At 45.1% G+C, this 20,947-nt stretch overlaps 1 protein-coding gene across 5 annotated transcripts in view; it reads right to left on the reverse strand.

Annotated features, from left to right (window-relative positions):
• Positions 1-10,174: 10,174 nt before the first annotated feature.
• adad1 (adenosine deaminase domain containing 1 (testis-specific)) overlaps positions 10,175-20,947 on the reverse strand; it is an 83,158-nt gene continuing 72,385 nt past the window's right edge. For 3 of the 5 annotated variants that reach the window (XM_065019747.1, XM_065019746.1, XM_029662205.2), the window contains 10 exons: positions 19,192-19,332; positions 18,924-19,091; positions 18,723-18,797; positions 18,417-18,542; positions 12,715-12,838; positions 12,101-12,271; positions 11,754-11,986; positions 11,205-11,445; positions 10,916-11,048; positions 10,175-10,700 (listed from right to left, as the gene is read on the reverse strand). In XM_065019747.1, the coding sequence (XP_064875819.1) occupies positions 10,587-10,700; positions 10,916-11,048; positions 11,205-11,445; positions 11,754-11,986; positions 12,101-12,271; positions 12,715-12,838; positions 18,417-18,542; positions 18,723-18,797; positions 18,924-19,091; positions 19,192-19,332 (1,526 nt within the window). In that variant the 3' untranslated portion in view covers positions 10,175-10,586. The remainder of the gene's footprint in view (positions 10,701-10,915; positions 11,049-11,204; positions 11,446-11,753; positions 11,987-12,100; positions 12,272-12,714; positions 12,839-18,416; positions 18,543-18,722; positions 18,798-18,923; positions 19,092-19,191; positions 19,333-20,947) is intronic. The other 2 variants (XM_065019749.1, XM_065019748.1) reach the window with 2 other exon arrangements.

A 20,947-nucleotide genomic window follows, 5' to 3' on the forward strand; every position in this document is an offset into this window, starting at 1 on the left:
GGTAGCTTTTTTTGAAAAGCCTTCAGGTTTTTCTCCACTTCGATGATGTTGACTCCACCGCCCTGCATCTTTTGATTGAGATGATTGAGAGCTGTGAAGATATCAGCCATATACGCTAATATGAGAATGAACTCAGAATGTTTGAAACAATCTGCATGACAATGTTGGTGCTCTTGCAAAAACAGGGCTAATTCCACACGCACAGCAAAAACACGATTCAGCACCTGTCCCCGGGATAACCACCGAACGTTAGAATGGTACAGAAGTACCTCGAATTCAGAGCCCATTTCTTTACACAGCTCACTGAAGATGTGGTGCCTCAGAGCACTAGTTGGCACATAGTTCACGCATTCCACTACAATTTTTAATACTTCTGCCAGTTTTGGAAGCAAGGTTTTTGTTGCCAACGCATGCCTGTGCAGAATATAATGTGTAACAATGATGTGTGGTGCATCGGCTTTCACTAGCGCACCAAAACCAGACTTTCTTCCCAGCATGACTGGAGCTCCGTCCGAACAAACTGCAGAAACCATATCCCACGAAAGATTGTTGTCTTTGAAGAAGTCATCCACAAGTTTCTGTACATCGGCTGCCTTAGTTGTTGTTGTAAGAGGCTTACAAAATAAAAAATCTTCCTTTATCACGTCGTCTTTCACATAGCGCACGAATACAGCAAGCTGGCTTAGATTGGAAACGTCTGTGGTCTCGTCGAGTTGAAGGCTGAATTTTGCCGGGCTTGAAATCAGATCTGCAACTACTTGAGCCAAGATGTCTTTGCTCATGTCCTCTATTCTGTCGCTGATGGTGTCATTTGAAAGAGGAATTTGGGATAACTTAACTTCAGCCTCTTTTCCCAGCATGATATTCGCCATCTTCAACACAGCTGGTTTTATGAGTGTTTCACCAATGGTGTGTGGTTTGCCCTGCTTTGCGATCGGGTAAGCAACTTCGTACGATGCTGTGAGGATCGGTTTGTTGATGGGTAAAAAGCCGAGAACAGGCAGAGTAGCCTTTTCATCGAATCTGGCTCTCTTCACCTTGAATTCAGCGAGCGTTGTGTTCTTGTATTTTCCATCTCCATGCAGCTTAAGGAAGTGTTCTCTTAGTTTTGCCGGTGCTAGACTAGAATTGCTCAACTTGGCATTGCAAATCATGCAGTTAGGACGCTGACTCCCATCACGTTCCGTTATACATGTGAATCCATATTGTACATATTCGTCCAACCACTTTCTTTTTTTGCTCGACATAGTAAGTATGAAGGGATTAAAATATTAAGAAAGAAATCACAAGACGTACCATCACGACAGTCACAAGTCGACTACTGAGCGCACCAAATTCCCTGCAGCACAGATAGGCCAAGCGATGTAGCGTGATCACCTGCAGCCAATGATGGCCAAGCGGGGCGTGTCATCACGAATCATATGAGTCGGATGTGTGTCTTGACCTCCGCCGAACCCTTGAGACTGACTCACCGAACCCCTGGGGTTCGATCGAACCCAGGTTAAGAACCACTGCTCTATAGCAATATAACAAAGAGCCCAGAACAAAAATGACAAATCCTTGAATCAGCAGTCAAAGACTATCAGAAGAATTATTGGTAAAACTATGCTCTCTCCAACCCAAAAAGGCCTGTGGTGTTGATGGTATTTTAAATGAAATGATCAAATATACAGACCACAAATTCAAATTGGCTATACTCAAACTCTTCAACATTATCCTCACTGCAGGCATTTTCCTCAGTATTTGGAACCAAAGATTGATCACACCAATCTATAAAAATGGAGACAAATTTGACCCAAATAATTACAGAGGAATTTGCATTAACAGCAACTTGGGGAAAATGTCCTGCAGTATCATAAATAGCAGACTACATCATTTCCTTGATGTACACAACGACCTGAGCAGAAGCCAGATTGGATTTCTAAAAAATTATCGTAAAACAGACCACATTTACACCCTCCAATTGACAAACAAGTAAAACAAAACAAAGGCTAAATCTACTCATGTTTTGTAGATTTCAAGAAAGCATTTGATACAATTTGTCATTAAGGTATTTTTATAAACAAACAGAAAGTTGTATTGGAGGGAAAACATATGATGTTATTATTACTAGGCTACTCTGGGGCGGCAGAGTAGCCTAGTGGTTAGAGTGTTGGACTAGTAACCGGAAGGTTGCAAGTTCAAACCCCCGAGCTGACAAGGTACAAATCTGTCGTTCTGCCCCTGAACAGGCAGTTAACCCGCTGTTCCTAGACCGTCATTGAAAATAAGAATTTGTTCTTAACTGACTTGCCTGGTTAAATAAAGGTAAAAAAAAAAAAAAAAAAAAATTAAATCAATGTACACTAAAAACAAATGTGCGGTTAAAATTGGCAACAAGCAACGTGGAGAGACGTGGAGTGAAACAGGGCTGCCCAATAAGTCCAACACTATTTAACATCTACATTAACGAATTGGGAAAAACATTAGAAGAAATCGGCAGCACCTGGCATCAGCCTACACAACACTGAAATCAAGGGTCTGCTGTACGCAGATGACCTGGTGCTGCTGTCTCCCACTAAGGAGGGTCTGCTGTACGCAGATGACCTGGTGCTGCTGTCTCCCACTAAGAAGGGTCTGCTGTACGCAGATGACCTGGTGCTGATGCCTCCCACTAAGGAGGGTCTGCTGTACGCAGATGACCTGGTGCTGATGCCTCCCACTAAGGAGAGTATGCTGTACGCAGATGACCTGGTGCTGCTGTCTCCCACTAAGGAGGGTCTGCTGTACGCAGATGACCTGGTGCTGCTGTCTCCCACTAAGGAGGGTCTGCTGTACATAGATGACCTGGTGCTGATGCCTCCCACTAAGGAGGGTCTGCTGTACATAGATGACCTGGTGCTGCCATCTCCCACTAAGGAGGGTCTGCTGTACGCAGATGACCTGGTGCTGATGCCTCCCACTAAGGAGGGTCTGCTGTACGCAGGATGACCTGGTGCTGCCGTCTCCCACTAAGGAGGGTCTGCTGTACACAGATGACCTGGTGCTGATGCCTCCCACTAAGGAGGGTCTTCTGTACGCAGATGACCTGGTGCTGATGCCTCCCACTAAGGAGGGTCTGCTGTACACAGATGACATGGTGCTGCTGTCTCCCACTAAGGAGGGTCTGCTGTACGCAGATGACCTGGTGCTGCTGTCTCCCACTAAGGAGGGTCTGCTGTACACAGATGACCTGGTGCTGCTGTCTCCCATTAAGGAGGGTCTGCTGTACACAGATGACCTGGTGCTGGTGCTGATGTCCTCCCACTACGCAGATGACCTGGTGCTGATGCCTCCCACTAAGGAGGGTCTGCTGTACACAGATGACCTGGTGCTGCTGTCTCCCACTAAGGAGGGTCTGCTGTACGCAGATGACCTGGTGCTGATGCCTCCCACTAAGGAGGGTCTGCTGTACATAGATGACATGGTGCTGCTGTCTCCCACTAAGGAGGGTCTGCTGTACACAGATGACATGGTGCTGCTGTCTCCCATTAAGGAGGGTCTGCTGTACACAGATGACCACAGATTCTGTCAGACCTTGGCTCTGACCGTTAACCACAGATTCTGTCAGAACTGGGCTCTGACCGTTAACCACAGATTCTGTCAGAACTGGGCTCTGACCGTTAACCACAGATTCTGTCAGAACTGGGCTCTGACCGTTAACCACAGATTCTGTCAGAACTGGGCTCTGACCGTTAACCACAGATTCTGTCAGAACTGGGCTCTGACCGTTAACCACAGATTCTGTCAGACCTGGGCTCTGACCGTTAACCACAGATTCTGTCAGACCTGGGCTCTGACCGTTAACCACAGATTCTGTCAGACCTGGGCTCTGACCGTTAACCACAGATTCTGTCAGACCTGGGCTCTGACCGTTAACCACAGATTCTGTCAGACCTGGGCTCTGACCGTTAACCACAGATTCTGTCAGACCTGGGCTCTGACCGTTAACCACAGATTCTGTCAGACCTGGGCTCTGACCGTTAACCACAGATTCTGTCAGACCTGTTAACCACAGATTCTGCTCTGACCGTTAACCACAGATTCTGTCAGACCTGGGCTCTGACCGTTAACCACAGATTCTGTCAGACCTGGGCTCTGACCATTAACCACAGATTCTGTCAGACCTGGGCTCTGACCGTTAACCACAGATTCTGTCAGACCTGGGCTCTGACCGTTAACCACAGATTCTGTCAGACCTGGGCTCTGACCGTTAAATCTAAAAAACAAATACAATGACATTCCAAAAAAGGTCCGGAAATCAGGATGCCAAATATAAATTCTATTTGGACATAATTCTATTAGAACACACCAAAAACTACACGCATCTTGGAATTACTTAAAAATCATACAATGTGATTTTCTGGATTTTTGTTTTAGATTCAGTCTCTCACAGTTGAAGTGTACCTATGATAAAAATGACAGACCTCTACATGCTTTGTAAGTAGGAAAACCTGCAAAATCGGCAGTGTATCAAATACTTGTTCTCCCCACTGTATGTATGTATGTATGTATATAAATAAAATAATTTTTTCTTTATATGTATACTTTGACAATGTAAGTAATTTAACTTGCCATGTCAATAAAGTCAATTGAATTTAATCACACAGCGAGCGAGCGAGAGAGAGACACACACAATGAGAGAGAGACGCACAGCAAGAGAGAGACACAGCAAGACCGAGACAACGAGACACACACACAGCGAGACCGAGAGACACAGCGAGACACACACAACGAAAGCGACACACAGCGAGAGCGAGACACAGACACAGCGAGAGCAAGAGAGACACACAGTGAGAGCGAGACACAGACACAGCATGAGCGAGACACAGACACAGTGAGAGCGAGAGAGAGAGAGAGAGAGACACAGCGAGAGAGAGAGACACAGCGAGAGAGAGAGACTCACAGCGAGAGAGAGACACAGCGAGAGACACAGCGAGAGCGAGAGAGAGAGAGACACAGCGAGAGAGAGAGACACAGCGAGAGAGAGAGAGAGACACAGCGAGAGAGAGAGAGACACAGCGAGAGAGAGAGAGAGACACAGCGAGAGACACAGCGAGAGAGAGAGACACAGCGAGAGAGAGAGACAGCGAGAGAGAGAGACACAGCGAGAGAGAGACACAGCGAGAGAGAGAGAGACACAGCGAGAGAGAGAGACACAGCGAGAGAGAGAGACACAGCGAGAGAGAGACAGCGAGAGAGAGAGAGAGAGAGACACAGACACAGCATGAGCGAGTCACAGACACAGTGAGAGCGAGAGAGAGAGAGACACAGCGAGAGAGAGAGACTCACAGCGAGAGACACAGCGAGAGACACAGCGAGAGAGAGACACAGCGAGAGAGAGAGAGACACAGCGAGAGAGAGAGAGACACAGCGAGAGAGAGAGAGACACAGCGAGAGAGAGACACAGCGAGAGAGAGAGAGCGAGAGAGACACAGAGAGAGAGAGAGAGAGAGACACAGACACAGCATGAGCGAGACACAGACACAGTGAGAGCGAGAGAGAGAGACACAGCGAGAGAGAGACACAGCGAGAGAGAGACTCACAGCGAGAGACACAGTGAGAGCGAGAGAGAGAGAGAGAGAGACACAGCGAGAGAGAGAGAGACACAGCGAGAGAGAGAGAGACACAGCGAGAGAGAGAGAGACACAGCGAGAGAGAGAGACACAGCGAGAGAGAGAGAGAGAGACAGTGAGAGAGAGAGAGAGAGACAGCGAGAGAGAGAGAGAGACACAGCGAGAGAGAGAGACACAGCGAGAGAGAGAGACACAGCGAGAGAGAGAGCGAGAGAGACACAGCGAGAGAGAGACACAGCGAGAGAGAGAGACACAGCGAGAGAGACACAGCGAGAGAGAGAGATCAACAAGTGATCACACGTTGGCAGCAACATAATTAACTGATCACATGTTGAGGGAAAATAATAACTGATCCTGAAGCAACTTTGCAGAAAAATGTGGCTCTCTGCATGCACAATTGTGTTGTAGTTTCTTTGTTGTAATGGCTTTTCAACTGGCACATCTTAACCAGAGATGGGAATATTTTAAAGGAGCTATGGACAAAGCAACACATTTGATATTTAGAGGTATCTCCCTTTCCTTGGAGAGAAAATCTTTTGTAAGTGATGCTCAGAACTGACCAACGACCACAAACTCCAGATGACACGTTAGTAAACCCACAAGTCAGCTCAAGAATCACCCCTCACCACCACAAATTGAAAAGTCTATCTACTGTGTACTGTCTAATGCTGTGCCACTATATGTCACCAAGGGGATTTTACCACCTTGTAACAACTATGCAAAGCAAAAAATCCCAACAGTCATCAAGAGGAAAAATATAGCTGCTTGCATGTGGTAATATCTAGAGCAATAAATTCAACCCACCCTTTGATTTTCCACACAGCAGGGTATATAAAAGACTGCTAACAATCTAAGATGACAAACATTTACAGACTCCAGACCTCCCTTCGTATACACCTCACAGGACTCTGCCTACAAGACCTTCAGTTTATCATGGAAAACATATTCAGGATTGCCTTTTTGATGCTTTTTCTCTCAGTTGGTCTTCAAGGAAGCCCGGCTACCAATTTCTTGAAAATTGCAAAAGGAATCGAACGACTACAAATAAATATTACATGTGTAAGTCCCTTCATGACATAAGAGGTGTTCAAATAATTGTAATGTATTTCTGTGATCAACTAACATTTCTCTTTTTCCATATTGTTCTGTAGCCAGAAGAAGATACATTCTTCTATGCTCCGTCTCCAGCGGATGTAGAGGTAAGGCTAACTAAACATGTTCAACAACTGATATCTGCAAATGTACAACACAGTAGCCCTTAACCTTTCCACTCACATGTAGCCTCTAGCCCTAGCTGGGTTTCTGACTTGCTAAAGCATTATTTTGGCTTCGACGGTTCATAGAAGACCACTAGTACAGGAAACACAGCAAGGTTGCAGACGGTGGTTCAACTCATTTCAAATAGCACTTTGAACAACTAAAACCCACTCCCGTCTTGGCAGTGCAATTCACCACAACTAATCCACAGCCTCTTTTTCCATGTCACAAAATCAAAGAGCCCCAGGGCAAACAGTTACGTCTCTTTCTCTCGGTTGCAGAAAAGCATTGCTGGAGCACTGGCCTGTTCTATTCAACAACTGAACCACCTCAATGACAACAGAAATCTGCAGCATCATATCAACAGGATTTTGACGGTCCTACAAAAGACATCTGATGATATCGTAAGTCTTATTACTTTCCCTAAACGTCTTGCCACAAATATATAGATATATGTTCTTAGTAAACAGGTCGGCTCATATAAGTTGGTGTACCACTTTACATGGCGTTAGACTAAATCATACCTTATCTCCTCAGAGAACGGACTCGTCAGAATGCAGCCGTGAGAACCCGCTGTCCAAAAAGTCTTGCAAGGAGTTCATGGAGAATATGATCAGTTTAGCTAAAGCTCTATCTGCCCAACGGTCCCCATGATAAAATAGGTTCTAGCTCCCAGTTGCATGGGGGGAGGATGGGGTCACAGGAAGTAGATTGTCATTGCACTGATACTATATATATTATCTCTAACAATTTGTGTAACACCAGCTTTTAAAATATATATATATATTTATATGTCTAACTGGATGTCCTTAACCTGGTATGAAAGCCCTACATAATGAAGGAAGGGGCTACTGTAGGTTCTGTTTAATGATGTGATATCCATATACTGTGCCTGAACTGCTCTGAATGCAAGTGTTTGAGTTCTCAATGTCTGTTAACTATAATGTATTTAAGCTTCTAAAAAGCTCTAATTAAGTTATTTATTTATGTATTTATTACATATTTATTATATTTTGATTTCTACACATGGACTGTTCCTATAACCTTGATAATAAATTTGCAATTAAAAGTATTTGAAATTAATTTACTTGTTTTTTTTAGGGTTAAACATTGCTAACACTAATGTAGCAAATAAGATGCATTTAAATTTATTCGTTTTATCGTTAATTATATGTGAATTAGAGTTCGGCGCAGTAAGACCAAGAGTCGAATGCCCTTTTGCCCGAATCTGGAATCCTCGTTGCCTAGACTTAGGTGGGCTCCTACGTTCGCAGCTCGTGGGACCACTTCATTGTACAAGTATAAATTGCTTATCGGCCCATGTGGGGATAGTTCGGAGGTGTGGGGCTCTCAGCTGCATCTAATTTCATCTCTACTGAGCTTCCTTCCGTCTCCTACTGTATGTTTCAATGGAATATCACAATATCTGACTGCGTACTATGGTAAGTCATACTGTGGTTTGAACAAATTGTTGCCGGGTCTATGCTAAAATCGAGAGTGAAAGGCAGGCCAACTTAGGAGGTGGGTTCCTATAGGTGACCTCTGTAGGAGGGGGAATTCCCTTCTCAGTTATAGGGCAATAAACAATTAAAGTCCATGGATGGAAAATGAGCTCGTCCTCATCCACATAATGGTAGTAAATGTAAATGACATTCTAACCTCAAGCTCGGGTAATGTAGTGATTCATGTTTACGGTGGGCTGGTCTCCTGCACCTGGCCTAAAAAAAAAACATTGACATCACCAGTAGTATGAATATGATGTAGCTAATGCAATGTGTTGAAGCTCCTTAAACACATTGGAATCTTAGAAGGGCTTAAACAGTCATTTTGCTGTTCTAAAACATAGCCCAAGTAGCTGCCTTCCAGTAATGTGTAAACCACTCAAAAGGCTACAAGCACACAAACGCATCTGCGGGTTGACTTTATTCTACTGCCAATCCTTCCCTTCGTATGCGTCGGGCCACCCACCCATCTTATGTGAACAGGAAACGTTTTCCAGGATCAAGTTCTTAACATTGTGCCTCAAACATGACTATTCTAAACACGGGCTGTATGACCTAAATCTAGCTTACCCAAATGAGAGGTAGGCCTAAAAAGCAGTGTGCGACCACATCAAGAGAACTGGATATCCTGTTTATCTCTGCATCTACTATTTCAACGGGGCTGCTGTGCCAAGCACTTTAATCACAGAGATCCTATTCATTACTATTACAAATATATGATTCACACACCTTCTGATAACAAGGATCTGGATCAGTTATTTGGGAGTCGGTGATTTAAGAATCAGATAATGACCCTCTCTGGCCAACCCCTTGTGTACCAGCAGAATTTTCGGCCATCCCCGTTTGGACAACCGCCTTGACTTGAATACGTCAATAACCAAATGCCTCATACACCACAGTATCTTCTATATACTAGCTCAACATGAAAGGACAATTCCATGCATCCAAACCAAGCCTTGACAGTAGTCACTCGTCAATGAATGTTTAACATGTAATTCAGATAAACAATGACAATGTACGTCTGAGCGGACATCAGCGTCCAAGGCTCGTATCAAGACAGTTTCAATATCAATGTGTTCCATTCATATCACTACAGTGACACCTTCACTATGAACAATTTTGCATCCAGCCTTGCAGCATATTTGCATAAATACCAGGCTTTACATGATAACCCATCCAGGCATGCCACAAACAGCAGATCTAGAGTGGTTCATACATACTATTCAGGTGTTTGATCCTGGAGCGTCGGGTCCCTTAATGCATGGGAGACTTCCTGTATACAAGGAAGTAAAAAAGAAGCCAGGTTAATACAACAAAATAGGGCTGTGTAAACATTAAAACGAGTGGTATGATATGCTGCGTCGCCTGCACAGGAAACCATAGCATTTCCTGTGTGTGTGTGTGTTTATAGTAAAGACCGTGCTCGTTCTTAGATGGTGGGATCAGCTTGTGAAACCACTGGCGGTATCAATGCAAGGCTAAATCACAACTACGGACCTCTGACACACAACATGACTTCCTACAAACTGATAATACATTTGTATGCAATTGACTTGTTCTCGTGTGCAATGTCAAGGTGCATGCAAACTCCTGATGAGAGCACGTTGGATGATTGATTTAAATGCATTGCAGACCCTTAGCCTAAATTCAATCATGTTTTGAATTGCTCTGGTTGCATGCATAATGAAGATCATTGCATGAATTCCCGTCAGCCACAAGAGTTGACTGGACTAGTTCATACAATATCTTGGCTGTATTACAGAGAAAGTCTTACCTTCAACTTTGAATGGCATAGTTCTTTGTCAAAAAGCACACAATCAATTAAATCTACTGATATTATTGCCAAACATCATTTGAGAGGTTTATTTATATTCAATTTCTTATCTCAAAGCATAATGCACAATGTGACCACAGAACTAAATAGAACATTAAAAATCTATGAGAAAAACTTTTTCAGAAACGTGTTTTTTGTGCCTTCTAACAAATTGTGACACATCTATAAAAAAACAAACACATTAAACAAATAAAAACCTCATTAACCATTTTTCATAATAATCTTAACTTTACAGGCTATGGAAGATTAACTTGCAGTTTAAGGGCATCATGTCAACCTATTATTTTATGCTCCCATTTGTCCTGCTGAGGTATGCTTTTTGATGTCGTTTTCTGTTCAAGTGTAGGTGGAGAAGTTTCACAAATGTATTTTTTAGTGAAGAGTCACGCTGGGGTCCTCTCAGATGCTGAAGTGATCGCTCACTGGAGGCTTGGCCACCCAGGAGCCGTAGCCTTGCTGCGCTAAGTAGGACCTCAGCACACTCTTGGCCTCCTGGTAGGGCTTGGCCATCATCTAGAAAACCCATTAATGGGACATGGGTTATTAATGCTAAACAATGGGACAGGAGACATCACACGTTTGTGAAAGGTAACATCTGAGAGGGTTTGTAATTGATCCTGTCCCACACCCACTCATGGTTTCCTAGTGGAGCTAGTGGGCAGGGCATGAATTCAAATTGAATGGAGCCCAACCGTGGTGGGGGGAGACGAGAGGAGCGTTTTTATTACCTTGGCCTCTCTGTAGGAGACTGTAGCTAGCAGGTCCCGTCTTGAAGCCTCCTGGGCCACCAGGTTGAAGCGACTCAGCATGGCTGCTTTACACAGGCGACTGGCCAGGGCAGGGCCGCTCTTAAATGGAGACCTGACACACAAATCAACATGGCCGTCGTGAAGAATCAGCTAACAGATCACCTGTAGATTCCCTGGGTTTTCAAGCCAGAATGGGGCCTAATTCATGTCATGAAGTGCATTTTATTTCAGAACATTTGGGGAAAGTCTGACTATGAAATATTCTTACGCCTCCACCGTCTTGCCCTCCAGGCCGTCCACCACCTCCAGGGAGACGTCCCCCTGGCTCCAGTTGATGCCATGGCTCCACTGGGCGTTGGTGTTTGCGCCACCCTCAGGGCACGCCGTGGGCACCAGGCTGATGTGGGGCCGGTACACGCAGTAGTACATGGGTAGGCGGGGGGTGATGCCGTCCACACGCTGGTTCACCGCAATCTCCATGCCCCGCACGTCACAGCAGCTCACGTCGCCTGCATTTGAGGATGAGGACGATGGCAGAAGCACTCGCCTTCATTCTACACCATTTGAAAGAAATCTATTCTTTGGAATCAGCCCAGAAGGAAAGACTAGGAGAGAATGAGCATTTTTGTTCCAATCCAGCACTACATCACCTGATACAACTTACGTGCTCGATGACCTGATCAGTTGATGCGTTAAATCAGGTGTGTTAGTGCAGAGATAGAACACAAACGTGGTGTCCACTGGGCTACATACGACTGGAGTTGACAAACATTGCTTTTCAGACTATTGAGGTGTAACCTATGATTGAGGGACTTGCCTACGAGGATGCTGCTGACGTAGATGGGCTCAATGAAGTGACTGAGCAGGGCTCCCTGGAAACCCAGCACCTGCCACTGGGTGATCTTGTCACTGGCCGACATGCTAACCACCCTGGAGGCGGCCTGGTCGAAGGTGGGGGAGAAGACTGAGAACACCTTGCCCTCCACCGTCACGTGCAGGCTGATCTGGTTGTTCACCTCCCAGGCTGAGATGGAGAGGGGGTTCAGGCGCCTGAGGGGAGAAAAAGATCAAGGCTGAAGGGACAGACAGCCAAGTCGATATTTTCCAGCCTATTAGCTGAGTACTGGTGGGGCATAAGGAGTTTTAGAGTTGCCAGTCACTAACAGATTGGATGGGATCTGGGCGGCTCCTTTGGGCATCTGGTTCATGTACAGGTGGAGCGTGATGTTGCTCTTCAGACTGAGCAGCTTGGTGTTCTTGTCCTGCTGGAACATGGACTTCTCCTCAAGGCTGCGATTCTTACTAAAGAACAGCAACAGGTGCCTGTACAGATAACTGCAAATAAAACATGATTATACAGGTAACTACTACAAACTAATGCATATTTGGTACCCTGAAAGTAATGTGAAATAAGGGAATGTTTGTATGGAATCTTGGTGCTCTAAAGTTTATAGGGAGAACATTGTAGGAGGCAGTGAATGAATGAATGAACTGTTATTGAATATCGCTGGGTTGTAGTGAGAGGGGTTGGAAAACATATAACCAGCTTTGTCAGGTTCATTTGTAATTGCCCTTGACTGACTTACGATGTTGTAAATTACATGATCTAAGCAGTGTTCTCAGAGCATGAAAAAGTTCCAGGAAATACAACAGGAACCACATAAGAACAATTTAAACTTTCTCACAACCATCTTTGCTTCCGTGGATAGAAAGAAAAAAGGGTGTTTTGAAGGGATGTTTTTTCACATTCATGAATACACTGATTGAGATAAATGTACCGCATCAGTGATCTCCTTGCTGTTACAACTGCATGGGAGTCGTGAAGAACCCGTCCATTTGGTGTAGCGCTCTCCTTAGTGTTGTAATTCCCTGTTCCAATGGCCACCACTTCACATCCACTGGCTAGATGGATGTTCATGAGCCACGCACAGAGAACACATTTACCGGTAACATTCATAATAGCAACTTAAAATGTATCTAATATAATTCAAACGTGCCTTCAGAAAGTATTCGGACCCCTTGACTTCTCCCACATTTTGTTACGTTAGAGCCTTGTTCAAAATTGGATTAAATAAAATAAAAATCCTCAGAAATCTACACACACAATATCCTATAATAAAAAAGCAAAAAAAAAATGTTTTTTCTTAAAACTTCTTCAGGGTCGGTGGGTCCCCTGCGGGACGGTTGAGCTAACGTAGGCTAATGCGATTAGCATGAGGTTGTAAGTAACAAGAACATTTCCCAGGACATAGACATGTCTGATGTTGGCAGAAAACTTCAATTCTTCATCTAACTATACTATCTACTACAGTAGATATTACAGTGAAAAAACGCCATGCTATTATTTGAGGAGACTGCAAAGTTTTGAACATGAAAAGTTATTACTAAACAAATTAGGCACATTTAGGCAGTCTTGATAGAAAATCTCACAGAAATGCAATGGTTCATTAGATCAGTCTACAACTTTGCATATACTCCCAGAGCGCTAAGAACCTTGGCGTGATCCTGGACAACACCCTGTCGTTCTCAACTAACATCAAGGCGGTGGCCCGTTCCTGTAGGTTCATGCTCTACAACATCCGCAGAGTACGACCCTGCCTCACACAGGAAGCGGTGCAGGTCCTAATCCAGGCACTTGTCATCTCCCGTCTGGATTACTGCAACTCGCTGTTGGCTGGGCTCCCTGCCTGTGCCATTAAACCCCTACAACTCATCCAGAACGCCGCAGCCCGTCTGGTGTTCAACCTTCCCAAGTTCTCTCACGTCACCCCGCTCCTCCGCTCCCTCCACTGGCTTCCAGTTGAAGCTCGCATCCGCTACAAGACCATGGTGCTTGCCTACGGAGCTGTGAGGGGAACGGCACCTCAGTACCTCCAGGCTCTGATCAGGCCCTACACCCAAACAAGGGCACTGCGTTCATCCACCTCTGGCCTGCTCGCCTCCCTACCACTGAGGAAGTACAGTTCCCGCTCAGCCCAGTCAAAACTGTTCGCTGCTCTGGCCCCCCAATGGTGGAACAAACTCCCTCATGACGCCAGGCCAGCGGAGTCAATCACCACCTTCCGGAGACACCTGAAACCCCACCTCTTTAAGGAGTAGGATAAAGTAATCCTTCTCACCCCCCCCCCCCCCCCCTTAAAATATTTAGATGCACTATTGTAAAGTGGCTGTTCCACTGGATGTCATAAGGTGAACGGACCAATTTGTAAGTCGCTCTGGATAAGAGCGTCTGCTAAATGACTTAAATGTAATGTAAATGTAAATGTACACTGCTGCCACCTAGTGGCCCAAAATCAAAATTGTGCCTGGGCTGGAATAATACATTATAGCCTTTCTCTTGCATTTCAAGGATGGTACAAAAAAAACGTTGGCTTTTACTTTGTATTATCTTTTACCAGATCTATTTTGTTATATTCTCCTACATTCCTTTCACATTTCCACAAACTTCAAAGTGTTTCCTTTCAAATGGTACCAAGAATATGCATATCCTTGCTTCAGGCAGGAAGATTTGGGTATTTTATTTTCGGCTAAAATTGGGGAAAAAAATCCATGAAATAAAAAATAAAATAAAAAATAAATTGTGCATAAGCATCTAGACCCTTATTTACATAAGTATTCGAAATTGTGCTCAGTCGAATCCTGTTTCCATTTATCATCCTTGAGATGTTAATACAACTTTATTGGAGGCACCTGTGGTAAATTCATTTGATTGGACATGATTTGGAAAGACACACAACTGTCTATATAAGATCCCAATGTTGACAGTGCATGTCAGAGCAAAAACTAAGCCATGAGGTCGAAGAAATTGTCTGTAGAGCGCCGAGACAGGATTGTGTCGAGGAAAAGGGTACCAAAAAATGTCTGCAGCATTGAAAGTACCCAATAACAGTGGCCTCCATCACTCTTAAATGGAAGATGTGTTAACCTGTTAGTACTCTAGGGGCAGTATTTCATTTTTGGATAAAAAGACGTGCCCGTTTTAAGCGCAATATTTTGTCACGAAAAGATGCTCGAATATGCTTGGAATTGATAGTTTTGGAAAGAAGAGAATCTTACGTTTCCAGAACTGCAAATATTTTCACTGTGAGTCCCTTAGAACAAATGCTTCGGGCAAAACCAAGATGTATGACCGACCAGGAAATGAACATGATTTTTGAGGCTACGTTTTCCATGATCGCCTTTATATGGCTGTGAATGCGACAGGAATCAACGGACACTTTATCTTGTTTCCCCAAGGTCTCTGCAGCATTGTGACGTATTTGTAGGCATATCATTGGAAGATTGACCATAAGAGACTACAATTGCCAAGTGTCCCGCTTGGTGTCTGCGTGGCATTTGGTGCGCAAAAGTCAGCTCCCAGTATTTTTCCATTCGAATCAGACAACAAAGCAGGCTTCAAGGACGGTGCTTTCAATGGAGAGATATATGACAAACCACCTTCAGGATTGATTCAAACAACGTTTTCCATGTTTCAGTCGATATTATGGAGTTAATTCGGAAAAAAGTTTGACGTGTAGGTGACTGAATTTTCGGTTAGTTTCGGTAGCCAAATGCATAGTAACAAAAGGGAACGATGTGTCCTACACAAGAATCTTTCAGGAAAAACTGAGAGTCTCCTCATTGAAACAACTGAAGTTCTTCAAAGGTAAATTATTTTATTTGATTCCTTGGCTGGTTTTTGTGAATATGTTGCGTGCTAAATGCTAACGCTAAATGCTAAGCTAGCTATCACCACTCTTACACAAATTATTGATTTTCTCTGGTTCTAAAGCATATTTTGAAAATCTGAGACGACAGAATTGTTAAGAAAATGATAAGCTTGAGAGCAGCCATATTTATTTCATTTCATTTGCGATTTTTAGAAATCGCTAACGTTGCGTTATGGTAATGAGCTTGAGGCTGTAGTAACGATACCGCATGCGGGATGGGGCGGACTATGAGGTTAAACCACCAACAATCTTCCTAGAGCTGGCCGTCCAGACAAACTGAGCAATCGGGGGAGAAGGGCCTTGGTCAGGGAAGTGACCAAGAACCCGATGGTCACTCTTACAGAGCTCCAGAGTTCCTCTGTGGAGATGGGAAAACCTTCCAGAAGGACAACCATCTCTGCAGCACTCCACCAATTAGGCCTTTATGGTAGAGTGGCCAGACGAAAGGCACTCCTCAGTAAAAGGCACGACAGCCCGCTAGAGTCTTCCAAAAGGCACCAAAAGACTTTCAGACCATGAGAAACAAGATTCTCTGGTCTGATGAAACCAAGATTGAACTCTTTGGTCTGATGCCAAGCGTCATGTCTGGAAGAAACCTGGCATCATCCCTACGGTGAAGCACTGTGGTGGCAGGATCATGCTGTGGGGATGTTTGACAGTGGCAGGGACCAGGAGACCAGTCAGAATTGAGGGAAAGATGAACGAAGCAAAGTACAGAGAGAGGTCCTTAGACTGTGGCGAAGGTTCACCTTCCAACAGGACAACAACCCTAAGCACACAGGCAAGACAACGCAGGAGTGGCTTTGGGACAAGTCTCTGAATGTCCGTGAGTAGCCCAGCCAGAGGCTGGACTTGAACCCGATCGAACATCTCTGGAGAGACCTGACAAGAACTGTGCAGCGACGCTCCCCATCCAACATGACAGAGCTTGAGTGAGAGGATCTGCAGAGAAGAAGGGGAGAAACTCCCCAAATGCAAGTGTACTAAGCTTGCAGCGTCATAACCAAGAAGACTCTAGGCTGTAATCGCTGCCAAAGGTGCTTCAACAAAGTACTGAGTAAAGGGTCTGAATACTTTTTTTTTTTGAAAAGTTGTATACATTTCTAAAAACCTGTTTTTGCTTTGTCATTATGGGGTATTGTGTGATGGTGGGGGAACTAATCAATTTTAGAATAAGTAACGTAACAAAATGTAGAAAAGTCAAGGGGTCTGAATACTTTCCAAATACACTGTGTGTGTACAGTACTGTGCAAAAGTTTAAGGTAGGTGTGAAAAAAGGCTGTAAAGTAAGAATGCTTTCAAAAATAGACATGGTAGTAGTTTAGATTTATCAATTAACAAAATGGAAAGTGAGTGAACATAAGAAAAATCTACATAAATCAATATTTGGTGTGACCACCCTTTGCCTTCAAAAACACATCCATTATTCTAGATACACTTGCACAAAGTTTTTGAAGTAACTCGGCAGGTAGGTTGGCCCAAACATCTTGGTGAACTAACCACGGTTCTTCTGTGGATTTAGGCAGCCTCGGGTGCTTCTCTCTCTTCATGTAATCCCAGAGACTCAATGATGTTGAGATCAGGGGTCTGTGGGTGCCATACCATCATTTCCAGGTCGTTGTCATGCTGCAGAAAAAAATGTGGGGCCAATCAGATGCCTCCCTGATGGTATTGCATGATGCATAAGTATCTGCCTGTGCTTCTCAGCATTGAGGCCATTCATTCTGACCAAATCCCTAACTCCATTTGCAGAAATGCAGCCCCAAACTTGCAATGAACCTCCACCATGCTTCACTGTTGCCCGCAGACACTCATTTGTGTATCGCTCTCCAGCCCTTCGGTGAACAAACTGCCTTCTGCTACAGCCAAATATTTCAAATGTTGACTCATCAGTTCAGAGCACCTGCTGCCATTCTTCTGCACCCCAGTTCGTGTGTTTCCATGCATAGTTGAGTCGCTTGGCCTTGTTTCCACGTCGGAGGTATGGCTTTTTGGCCGCAAGTCTTCCATGAAGGCCACTTCTGACCAGACTTCTCCACGCAGTAGATGGGTGTACCAGGGTCCCACTGCTGAACATCTTCGGGCTGTGAAGAGAAGTAAGCATGATGTGTTTTTCATCTGCTGCAGTAAGTGTCCTTGGCCGACCACTGCGTCTATGGTCCTCAACGTTGCCCGTTTCTTTGTGCTTCTTCAAAAGAGCTTGGACATCTGGAAACCCCAGTCAGCCTTGACATTTCTGCCTGGGAGAGACCTTGCTGATGCCGTATAAAGACCTTATGTCTTGTTGCAGTGCTCAGTCTTGCCATGGTATGTATGACTTTTGACAAACTGACTTGAGCAACCTCACCTTGTTAGCTGAGTTTGGCTGTTCCTCACCCAGTTGTATTCCTCCTACACAACTGTTTGTGTTTCAGTTACTGATTGTGTTTCAACCTACATATTGAATTGATGATCATTAGCACCTGTTTGGTATAATTGTTTAATCATACACGTGACTATATGCCTACAAATCTGTGACTTTGTGCAAGTGTACCTAGAAGAATTGATGCTGTTTTGAAGGCAAAGGGTGGTCACACCAAATATGGATTTCATTTCGATTTTCCTTGTTCACTCACTTTGCATTTAGTTGATTGCTAAATATAATCTATTAACATGTCTATTTTTTCACACCTGCCTAAAACTTTTGCACAGTACTGCATATAACATTTAAATGTAGCCAATAAATAACCAGACATGGAAAAAGAGTGTCTCCCAAGTGCCTCCTTAATTACGTGACTGAGTGATAAATGCTGCCACTGTGCTCCTGCAGGCAGAGACCTCGGGGTAGCTGTCCATCAGCTTACTCAGCAGCTCTCTCACTGCCTGGGGAACATGCTCGTTGATGGGGTTCTGACGCTCTGCGGTACAGTAGGGGGGAAAAACACCATCACTGCTTAATGTCCAGAAACAACCCCTAACATGTCATCGTTTGCAGATCAAAATCTAATAGTTTTAAGCAACTTTGACAAACAATGTGCTTTCCAACAACTACAAAACATAAATAAAATAACTGAATAATTAAAAAATAAATGACTTGCCATAAACGGTTCTTCTAGGATGGATCTCTGAGCCTGTAGACTGACTCTCTTTCACTGGCAAGGGAGGAGGGCCATCTGAAACCACACACTATCTTATATTGACAGTCCATTTACAAACCATTCCCTAAAACATTGAATTTAAATTGAAAATCGATTTCCAATTACAGACATTTCATCAAACTAGTTGGTACAGCTATTCACCCAACGCCTCTGGAAGCAGAGAATCACCATCCAAGGTGGGCAGCAGGTCCTCAAGGGCCAGCTGAGCTGCACTGGCCCTGGCCTCCTTCTTATTGATCCCCATCCCAGTCTTGTACTTCACCCCGTCAATCACGACACAGAAGGCAAAGTAGAAGCCTGGGATGTTACCTGGACAGTCATCACATCATATTACTGAACATGTATATACACTGCCATGAATAAGAGCCTATGGATGGAGGATCAATGGAGGACATGGTTTGAGACGTACCTGTGGTTACCGTTTCCTTTAACTCAACCTGGAACTGTAGAACCTGAGAGAGCTGGTAAAGAGCTGACACTGCGTGGGTCTCACCCCGCTTGTATCGGTCAATCAACTCTTGGGGAATGCTTTTCGATCTGATGCCACCACCTGTGGCAGAACAACAAGACAACCAAACATCAGTTTCTGGTGCTAGTGCCAAAGTGGGATGGGTGGCCATTTTCACCTTCACAAAGCACAGAAACCAACAGGACCCATCCCTTTCACACCAACAGGACCCATCCCCCGTAAGAACAGAAACCAACAGGACCCATCCACCGTAAGCACAGAAACCAACCGGACCCATCCCTTTCACACCAACAGGACCCATCCCCCGTAAGCACAGAAACCAACAGGACCCATCCCTTTCACACCAACAGGACCCATCCACCGTAAGCACAGAAACCAACCGGACCCATCCCTTTCACACCAACAGGACCCATCCACCGTAAGCACAGAAACCAACCGGACCCATCCCTTTCACACCAACAGGACCCATCCCCCGTAAGCACAGAAACCAACAGGACCCATCCCTTTCACACCAACAGGACCCATCCCCCGTAAGCACAGAAACCAACAGGACCCATCCCTTTCATACCAACAGGACCCATCCCCCGTAAGAACAGAAACCAACAGGACCCATCCACCGTAAGCACAGAAACCAACAGGACCCATCCCTTTCACACCAACAGGACCCATCCACCGTAAGAACAAACCAACCGGACCCATCCCTTTCACACCAACAGGACCCATCCACCGTAAGAACAGAAACCAACAGGACCCATCCCTTTCACACCAACAGGACCCATCCCCCGTAAGAACAAACCAACCGGACCCATCCACCGTAAGAACAAACCAACCGGACCCATCCCCCGTAAGAACAAACCAACCGGACCCATCCCTTTCACACCAACAGGACCCATCCACCGTAAGAACAAACCAACCGGACCCATCCCTATCACACCAACAGGACCCATCCACCGTAAGAACAAACCAACCGGACCCATCCACCGTAAGCACAGAAACCAACAGGACCCATCCCTTTCACACCAACAGGACCCATCCACCGTAAGAACAGAAACCAACAGGACCCATCCCTTTCACACCAACAGGACCCATCCCCCGTAAGAACAGAAACCAACAGGACCCATCCCCCGTAAGAACAGAAACCAACAGGACCCATCCCTTTCACACCAACAGGACCCATCCACCGTAAGAACAAACCAACCGGACCCATCCCTTTCACACCAACAGGACCCATCCACCGTAAGAACAGAAACCAACAGGACCCATCCCCCGTAAGAACAAACCAACCGGACCCATCCCTTTCACACCAACAGGACCCATCCACCGTAAGAACAAACCAACCGGACCCATCCCTTTCACACCAACAGGACCCATCCCCCGTAAGCACAGAAACCAACAGGACCCATCCCTTTCACACCAACAGGACCCATCCACCGTAAGAACAAACCAACCGGACCCATCCCTTTCACACCAACAGGACCCATCCACCGTAAGCACAGAAACCAACAGGACCCATCCACCGTAAGAACAAACCAACAGGACCCATCCACCGTAAGCACAGAAACCAACAGGACCCATCCCTTTCACACCAACAGGACCCATCCACCGTAAGCACAGAAACCAACAGGACCCATCCCGTTCACACCAACAGGACCCATCCACCGTAAGAACAAACCAACCGGACCCATCCCTTTCACAA

The sequence above is a fragment of the Oncorhynchus nerka genome, linkage group LG6 (assembly GCF_034236695.1).
Source record: "Oncorhynchus nerka isolate Pitt River linkage group LG6, Oner_Uvic_2.0, whole genome shotgun sequence".
In the NCBI taxonomy this organism is placed as follows: Eukaryota; Metazoa; Chordata; class Actinopteri; order Salmoniformes; family Salmonidae; genus Oncorhynchus; species Oncorhynchus nerka.